We start from the raw sequence: 9928 nt of genomic DNA, 5'->3' as shown, positions 1-9928 counted from the left end.
ACTTTTCTCTTTGTAACATCCTGATCAGGTTTGATTCTAATCATAATTAACATTATTGAAAAACTGATTTTTTTTTTTTTTTTGGTACAAAAACTGCTAAACTAAAAGTAACTTCTATTGTTATAATTGTGATTTCATAATTTGTAGATATTAATCTAACTGGAAGAACTTGTGAAAAGATGTCTTTTAGTTTTAAACGTTTAGTACGTTTAGAGCTCTGCAGCCATCTACTGGTTAAAGTGATTTATTTACTTATTTTTTTTACTTTTAAAACTGCATTTCCCAAAATATGGGCAAAAAATCTTACACTAAATCATGTCAAATTATCCATGTTATCCCCATGAATGAAATTTGAAAATGTGGGCCTTTTATAAGGTAAATTTAAAATGTTCTTTCTTTTTTTCTTTTTTTATAAAAACCTATTTAAAAATATATATTTTTTATAATTTTTTATATAAATTTGATGGAGTAAAAATGTCCAAATGTGGAGTAAAAACATTAATAAACGGAGTAAAATTACATTTGTTAATATATATATATATATATATATATATATATATATATATATATATATATATATATATATATATATATATATATATATATATATATAGTTACAAAATTACATTTTGATGCCTGGGGTCTCTGAGATATGTACTTACAAGGCATTTGCCCACCGGCAACTATAGCTGCCATTTGGACTTTTGACTAAGTATACAAAAAACTATATATTTCTTGTAAGATTTGTTTTGTTTGCATGATTCTAGAAAAAAAATACTTATTAGTAACATGAAAATGACCTTTCTTTGGGAGGGTTTGCCTTCGCCCTGCTTCCTGGAAGTAGGGGTAGGAAGTTGACAGCCTCATGGGACAGGAAGCAAGTGAATAATTTTTTTTTTTTTTTTTTTTTTTTTTACTCCTTTATTTGGTTGTTTGTTTGCATGTCATTGAGACATAGAACAAGGATAACATCTAGAAAAATACTTACAAAAGAAAATTACAACTATTCACTGCGGCAACTATAGTTGCCGGTGGGTTTAAATGTTCTCAGTGTCTGACCTGCAAAATGTTATCTCTTGAGTACATTTCAGAGTGACTCTCTAAGTTACAAATAAACGCTTTGTGAGAAATTACAATCTGCCTTTACATGAATGTGAATTCCTTCAGAGACAAATCAATGTTTGTCTTGGCTGTATTTTACTCATGTTAAGGATGACCATAAAGCCACTGTAACAAGAAGCTAATCCAGTAGTTTCAATTCACCTGACCTTGAGTTATTCAAGACAAAAACTGGTTTCTGCTTTGCAATCTCGCTTTGCTTTTGGTTTGGTTGCTGTGGTTTGTGTCATTTCCTGAAATGAGATATCAGATCAACCACTGCAAAGCAGTGTGCTATAGGATTTATGAAGAGTATTGTGTTTCTAATGTATTATGCCATTATTATTATTATATTATTGTATCTGATCTGATGTGAGCTGGAATGATCCTGTCCTGACACAGTCCTTCAGATTCAGATAAGCATCTTTATCTGTGGATTGACTGATCAGATCAGTGTATGTCTCTAATATGTGTGAATAGGCCTAAGTAGACAAAACTTGCTACTCCAAAGAACATTGCATGGTTCGGTTGCAAATATAAGCTACACATGGTTACTTAAGAAATTTCAACGTAGGCTATAATGTAATGTAGAAAAACAAAACAAAAAAAATAGTACAACAATACAGACAGTGATGGTGATGAGAGCATGTCTCTAATCACCATCAAAATGAAAATGACATTTATTTTCCCCCTGAAAATGATTAGCCTACAAACCAACGACAGGTTGTGCATTTGTTCACATCACAATGCAGGAATTCTCCTCAGCTTTTCGTGGGACAGCATCATCTCTGTCAGATGCAGGAGATTAAGAAGATAAGTTGTGTTTGCAAACTGTCTGTTTTTTGCAATGCTGTAATGAAGTGCTCCGAACAGTTCGCATTCGGACTGAACGATTCGATCGCATATCAGCTCACCACTCACTGTGAACCGATGGCAAAAGATGCTGCCGTGCCGAAGTCAGTGACTAGAGGTCGCTGTTTACTAAATATTCGTACGAGAACGTGCCTGAAGCTCGTGCACGTTATCGTGCGAGTGGCGGGGGGAGTCCACTGACAATTTGTAGCATAAATAGCGAAAGGTAAAACACAAACAAAAAAATACAACAATAATAATGACCAATCAATACCATTCGGAAAACTTTCAAGGTTCTTTTAAGGAAATTATCCTGTTTTACATTATGCAAATTGCATAATAGAATGTAGCCTATAACAAATATGTTTCATTAGAAATGTTTTCGTTTTAATAAACATATGTTTGAGCAATGAGCATGTGAATTATGGCTGCACAAACGCCTCCAATGTGGCAGACCCATAGACTGTAAAAAATAGGGCAGACCTCGTAATAAATATTAAAGTATCATTTCAGCCAATCAGTTTGGTCAACTGAGTCAACGTCACGATGCGTAATTAATATTCATAAGTCTACACAGCTGGTTGGTAGATTCGTTTACGGGACGGAGACTGACCGCAGGAGAAGAAGCGAGGACTGAGATATGTGAAAACATTTACGTGTTTGCTTCTCAGGTTTTTAAAGTAAGTTGTTTTTTTTATGTGCGTATGAACATGCAATAGCCCTCCCCAAAACCACATTTTTTAATATGAAAATGTGTATTACTAGTGTTGTTTACAATTTGATATCCGCTCGTCACGCTGGTTTGAACGGTGTTGAATGAATGCTCGCGAGTGTCTGTTGTTGTTTTTAAACTATGTTTTTCTGCCTTATTGAGCCGTTGTTATGACTTTTGAGTAGTTTAGACGTACATGTGGTCGTATCTAGCTAACTAAACAAAACTGTGAAGTATTTCTTCACAAATCCTCCTTCACTACAGATGTCGATAGCATGTGGAAGTAAAGTTACAGTTGCAATTGATTCCACCACTTGTTATTTGGATCAGCAGTTTATCATGAAGTTGTTGTGTGCCTGTTGAAAGTGTGAAGCCAATGGTGTTTGCCCGGCTGTCCTAATCCCTTTATCCCTTTAACACACAAGCTGCCCTGATTCCCTTTCAAAGTCAGACGGATGACGCCACATATTTCACACATGATCTGTTTCACCACAGCACAATGACAATAATGTGCTATTGGTCTGAGAACGTATTTCTCATAAAATCACTTCATATTAGTTTCACATTCAACAAAACCCACTTCTAAGCCAGCAAATACATGTGTCTGGCAACTAGGTCACTATGGTTTTGACCCATAACTAGAATTAAATAAACATTATCTACTGATAACCAATTAGGCTACCCCCCACATCTGGGGCATTTTTCTCACTTTGAGATATACTATATTTGAGCCTTATTTTTACACTTTGGTTATGATTTTAGGCAATTTTTTTGAGATGTTGCAGACAGGAGAGGTTGACTATATAAGTGTTGCTGATAGTTTTCTATAACATGATTGTTTCTGGTCTTTTATTGTAGCTCAACTTCAACTTCTTTCTCATTGCAGTTTCAGACTAATTGTGCATTGCTTCAGATATTTGCTATGGCAGTAAACCGGATCTCGTGTGCCCGAAGGTCAGTTATTGATTGACTGATCAATTGATTGACTCTCTTTCCATCCTGTTAGAATGGAGAAAATGGAGAACTCGTCTAAAGAAGATTACAAGATCCAGTCGTTTGATTTGGAGACTCAGAAACTCCTCAAAACGGCTTTGAAAGGTCATTATGTTTGATATGCAGCAGTTTTGCATGACCTGTTTTACGGTTCGGCTCAATAAAAGGCCTTTTTTACTTGTCAGACCCAGGTTCAGTTGACCTGGAGAAAGTGTCCAGTGTAATAGTGGATCAGTCTCTGAAGGACCAGATCTTCAGCAGGGAGGCGGGACGCATCTGTTACACTATTGTGCAGGTGAACAAATGCACCACATGTAAACTTTAATACAGTATGATTATCAGTTTGCATGTTGCATTGTCTTCAATAAACCTTTAGCTTGTAGTTTGTTAGGACTGACTTGTAAGCAGTTGACTCGCTCGATTCAGGCCGAGGCCAAACAGAGCAACGGGAGCGTGTTTCGGCGTAACCTGTTGAACCGCCTGCAGCAGGAGTTTAAAGCCCGGGAAGAGACGCGGAAGAGATCCACTCAGGAGTGGGTTTGCCTCGTGTCCTTCATCTGCAACATCTTCGACTACCTCAAGGTGAACAGTTGCCTTTGGTTTTAATCCTGAAAATCACAGAGTAAGAAGTAAGAAGGTAACTCTTATTTAAATAAATGCATGTATAAGTTCATATGAGTAAGTTTTTACTTTATTGTGTGGACTGCAGGTGAACAACATGCCCATGATGGCCCTGGTTCCTCCTGTCTATGACTGTTTGTTTAGACTGGCTCAATCTGACGCCCTGAAGAATGAGGAGGAGGTGAATCTTGAACATTATTACTGGAGTTTGACTGAAATGGATCAGCTCAATAAGTGAATAGTGATGCACTGACTTTCGGAAACCCAAGATATTCTAATGAAATTGCAAAAAAAAAAAGTTTTAAAATAGTTTTGGAGAGTCATAATCATCAATAGTGACGCTTAATTTGCTCTTCTCCGATGACACGCTTTGACCGTTTCAGTGTCTATTTCATGAACACAACGTGGATAAGCTGCGACAGATGAACAGGTCAGCAGTGTCGACACACTTCACCGTGGCAAACAAATAATGCCAACGCAACCGTTTGTAAAATTTGTTCAGCTCAAATAGTCAAACCAAAATTCATTCAGACACCTTCAACATTTCTCACATTATCACAGTTTATTCGCTATAGCTTAGAATATGGTAATAAAATATGACAAGAACTCAGAGTTATCAAATCAGTTGATGTTTCACTGGGTTTGTCCATCCTTCTGTTAGACTGTCTCACAGATGAATTATGTTGAATATCTGTCAACTGTTAAATTTAACTACACACTTAGATAATACCAATTTAGGTCAACAAACTATCAAGCAATGCTTCATTTAGTTCAGTCTGTGTGTAAAAAGGTTGCATTAGCAATTAAAGAAAAAACACTTCAGCAAAACATGGTCAAGTCAAAGTGTCTGAATAATATTTGGTCATAAATTTTACTGGTAGTCACTGTATGAATAATTTTTGGGTATAATATGTCACAGTTTATTTTATTTTGCTATCCTTACTTACATATATGAACTATAGTGTCCTGCACCCACTAGTACAAAAATATCAAAAATTATATCTGGTGTCTGAATAATTTTTGGTTTGACTGTATCAAGAGGAGGCTAGTTGCTGAAAAACATTACTATGCCTGGTTTAATTTATCATTTACATTTAATCATTTAGCAGACGCTTTTATCCAAAGCGACATGTCACTTGTAATATGTATATGAACATCATAATCAGTTTCCTAAATTACCTAAATTCAATTATCAAAACTTTTTTTTTTTTCGGTTTTCACTATTCACAAATTAAATAAAATTTCACTATTAGTTTTGTAAAAAATGTCATGCATAGGCACAATTTATTTTGTGTATGAATTTAAGCATATGCCATTAGATCAAAACATTTGTTTTTTTAAGGCACATAAATTCAGTAAATTGTTTCTACTGTGGTGCTTGGCTCATATATTATTATATTATTTGATCAGTTTTCTCATACACTTCAGCTCTTGTGGATCTTTGGTTTCTATTCACTGGCCAGTACAAACTGATGTTTTTCTTTTAATATCTATATTATTTAATAGGGGTGTAACAATATATCGTGTCACAATATATCGCAATACAAAAATATGTATCGTGGATAGTGACAATATGTATTGTGTATAGTTCACCCAAAATAAAAATTACTGTGGGAATTTTTTTTTACATTTACAGAGTTTTGGTGTCGGTACTACATTAAACTACTATATATGATGTTGGATATAATGTATAATAATGCAATAGGGTAATATGTGTGGGTCCTGATAATGCCAAATGTCTGATGTTACCAGTAAAAATGTCCTACATTACTAACCAGTGCAACTTTATTTCTGTCATACGTCTACAGAAGTTCTTATTTTAAATATATCTGGTCAGTGACAGAGTGACCACATATTCGTCTAAAATAATTCTGTATTTTCAGCTTCAGAATCATGAATATTTTTATTCTGGTGTCACTATTTTCCTGTGCATTGAGTTACCAGCACCAAGTCCAGGCCTATTCATCCCTTAATGTAATACCAAATTTTCCATTTTAATCAACGGTACATTTTTTGTTAACCTTTTATCAGTCTTGGAGTATCGCAATAATACTGTATTGTGAGTTCAGTATCGTCATATGTATCGAATTGTGACATGAGGGTATTGTTACACCCTATTATTTAATTGTTCAGATACCAGAAATATTTATCAGCTCTCCATCATTCATCTGTTGGTTTAGCAATATTTGATCTTACTCAAAGATCTCTCTCTCTCTCTCTCTCTCTCTCTCTCTCTCTCTCTCTCTCTCTCTCTCTCTCTCTCTCTCTCTCTCTCTCACTCTCTCTCTCTCTCTCTCTCTCTCTCTCTCTCTCTCTCTCTCTCTCTCTCTCTCTCTCTCTCTCTCTCTCTCTCTCTCTCTCTCTCTCTCTCTCTCTCTCTCTCTCTCTCTCTCTCTCTCTCTCTCTCTCTCTCTCTCTCTCTCTCTCTCTCTCTCTCTCTCTCTCTTCTCTCTCTCTCTCTCTCTCTCTCTCTCTCTCTCTCTTCCCTCCCTCTCTCTCTCTCTCAGGTGGACTGTCTGGTGTTGCAGCTGCATCGTATTGGAGATCAGCTGGAGAAGATGACCGCGCCGCTGATGGATGAGCTGTTCAATCTGCTGAGGGACGGGTTTCTCCTGCAGGAGGACCTGAGCTCCATGGGTCGCCTGCTCCTGCTGGAGATCCTGGAGTTTCGAGCGGGAGGCTGGACTCTCAGCGACACGGCGCAGAAATACTACTACAGCGAAGTCACGGACTGACGCCTCCACCTGTCAGGACAGAGAAACACAGAAGAAGAAATAGCATTCGAAAGGAACCAGGAGTGGAGGTTTTATTTTTATAATGACCTTTGATGAAGGCTGGGTGATTCAGAAGGTTTGAGGATTGAAGACTGGTCTAAGTTAGAAGCAGTTGTGGGTTTTGGTGGCGGTTTTACTTGGTTAGGAGAGTTTTGGTCTTTTGATGACCATTTTTAAAGTCAACATGAATTCAAAATTGATCTTATTTACTTTCTTAATACACATTCCTCCTTGTGTTATTTATCCACATTATTAAATTTTTACACACATTTTTGTTTAGTTGAATATCCTGCTTTTCATGTAAATATCGAATTACTGAAATAGGATCTGATTTTGTTTCATGTTGACTTTAAATCCTGATGTGAAGGAGCCAGACAACACGACCTGTCTGCAAAATGTAGTTCATGTGTTAATGTTACAGAGATATGTTAATGCCCCAGCATTCCCTAGGGCAAACTATTAATGTGCAGCAATGCAGTTCGTTCATGGTTAAGCAACACTCCTCTAACTCCAGTTTCTGGAAAAAAATTAGTTCTAGCCAAAGTGAATTTTTTCTTCTTCTTTTTTTTTTTTTACAAATATGGCTCCTTTAGTGATCATCAGTCACAGATCTTCAAACATTTGTTTGATTACTGAGTTTGAAAGTGAATGGAGTTCAGCAATACAGTCATGATTTATTAATATTTTTGTGTGTGTGTCAAAGAAAACACAAAGGGCTATAATCATAACATTAGAGGTGAAATTTTTCTTCATTGTAGATGGTTTTAACAGCAATATATTTAATTTTAGTTGTTTGATTTTCTAACCAATTGTTGCTAAATAATTATATTCATCTCAAGGAAAAGCTATTTTTTATTGTATAGTGCAGGATTACTTTAAATGAACTATATATTTATGTTTTGAAATAGATCTTAATTTAAATCAGTGAAAAAACATTTATAATACACCAAAAACAGTTTATAATAGTCACAACATTTAAATACAATGTTTCCTTTAGGGATAATATTTTCATACTATGAAAAGAAGAATGGATGTATATCTTACAACTTAAGCAGGCGCTGGATGAAGGAATAAAGTGTTGCAGTATGTTTCAATAATTTGTACAGTTACAATATTTTTCCCTATTTTGCATAATTTCTATATGATGAAGATCCACTGGATTAAAATGTTAACATGAATACAGGTGATATGCCAAAATACTCTATTTGAAAGTATAAAAATAAGCTCCTGTTCAGCTTTTTTGATATATATATATATATATATATATATATATATATATATATTATATATTATATGAAGAGTTCAGATGCAAAAGCCTCTAAGTGCCATCTGACATTTTCTTCTAGAATGTTCATTTTTATCAAGCTCGTATATTTAAGTTCAGTAATTTCACTTAAATGGCAATTAATAGGTAATTTTCATTGCCATTTAAGTGAAATTACTGAACTTAAATATACAAGATTTATAAAAATGTATTCCTATTTAAATAACACTAATAAATGTAAAATTGCTAAAATAATGGCAATAATAATTTGCGAAATCACCACCAGATGGCATAAATGGACAGATCCATTGCTCACAAAAAAAAGAAATTGTAAAATAACTGACAAACAAGGACCATAATATTATATCCTAATTTAAGTGCAAAAACCTTTACAGACTTTTTCATTAAATGTTTAACAGAAAAACTTATTTTACAGGTATTTCCTGAATTATTACAAACAGCTTCACTAAAAAAAACATAAAAAAGTGTTTAATGACAGCAACAGAATATTAAACACTAACAGATTTCTCTAACAGATTTCTCAAGATCTCAGCATCTTCACTTATTACAATCCAGTGTGACTTCATTTCACACAAACATTCTAATTGAGAATTAACAGGTTTGATGTTTTATTGAACATAATAGTTGGATGTCACCATTATGGTGATCAGTGTTTGCTTTAGTTGGGCTCTTCACCCTTGACGTTTTAACGCTAGTTTTTCTAACGCTTTAACTGTTAATAGCAAACACTGCAAACTTTATTACTTGCGTTTAGTTACATTTGCTCATGCCTGAGTGCTGTTGCTAACTAACGGTTAACTGCAAGAGATTTGGATTTTACAGTGAAAGTGTTTGACCCTAATAGTTTAGGAAATACCTGTAAAAATAACAGTGTTTATCTGTAAAACTTTTAATGAACATTTTTGTTAAAGCTTTTGACCTTTTATTAAATTAGGATATTTTACTTTAATTTAAATTTTTTTGTTTGGCGGCTGACATTTGATGCCAGTCATTTCAACTTTTATTTTAATTTTATTTTTTACAGTGTATGCGAGTCGTTTGATCATAATTAAAGGTGCATTGTGTAACTTGTTTGGTTCAAAATGTAAAAAATGTATATAATGAGCAATTGGATCATGAATCCATCTTCCAAACCGTGTTTAAAAAAAATAAAATAATTATTAACCACTCTAGTGGCAAAAGTTACAAAGGCTGTGTTAGAAATACTCATTTTGAACAAGTAATTACAACCACTACAAAAGTATGTTCTATATAGTATGAATGTAATCTGGACGTACTACATTCTCCATGTTGACATTATCACGTGACCTTTGTAAGCCTGAAAGAACTCTTAAAGGGGTCATATAATGCCATTTTTGTACAAGCTAATATGATTCTTTGGGGTCTAAATGAAAAGTTTGTAATATACTTTAATTAAAAATTCTCATTAGTATTGTAAGAAAACACAAATTTTACCTGGTCAAAAACAGCTCTGTACCTGAAGCGGGCAAACCACCCTTTTCCGATTGAGGACCATGGCCTCGGATTTGGAGGTGCTGATTCTCATCCCAGCTGCTTCACACTCGGCTGCAAACTGTCCCAGTGCACGCTGAA

The 9928-nt window shown here is 34.7% G+C and overlaps 1 protein-coding gene across 2 annotated transcripts; it reads left to right on the top strand.

Annotated features, from left to right (window-relative positions):
• The first annotated feature begins 2523 nt into the window (after positions 1–2523).
• mif4gdb (MIF4G domain containing b) lies at positions 2524–8226 on the top strand. Of its 2 annotated transcripts, none has more exons than XM_081358716.1 (6): positions 2524–2630; positions 3669–3760; positions 3841–3950; positions 4064–4237; positions 4365–4457; positions 6784–8226. In XM_081358716.1, exons 2-6 carry the CDS (start codon positions 3670–3672, stop codon positions 7009–7011), a joined length of 696 nt encoding a protein of 231 aa, XP_081214842.1. In that variant the 5' UTR covers positions 2524–2630; position 3669; the 3' UTR covers positions 7012–8226. The 2 variants fall into 2 exon arrangements, with proteins under 2 accessions (XP_081214842.1, XP_081214843.1); XM_081358717.1 differs by having other exon boundaries at positions 2543–2630; positions 4082–4237.
• The last annotated feature ends 1702 nt before the right edge of the window (positions 8227–9928 follow it).

This window comes from Scardinius erythrophthalmus, assembly GCF_964197995.2.
Source record: "Scardinius erythrophthalmus genome assembly, chromosome: 1".
NCBI lineage: Eukaryota > Metazoa > Chordata > Actinopteri > Cypriniformes > Leuciscidae > Scardinius > Scardinius erythrophthalmus.
The sequence above is the reverse complement of the archived record's forward strand: the minus strand, read 5'-3'. Positions and strand labels throughout refer to the sequence as shown.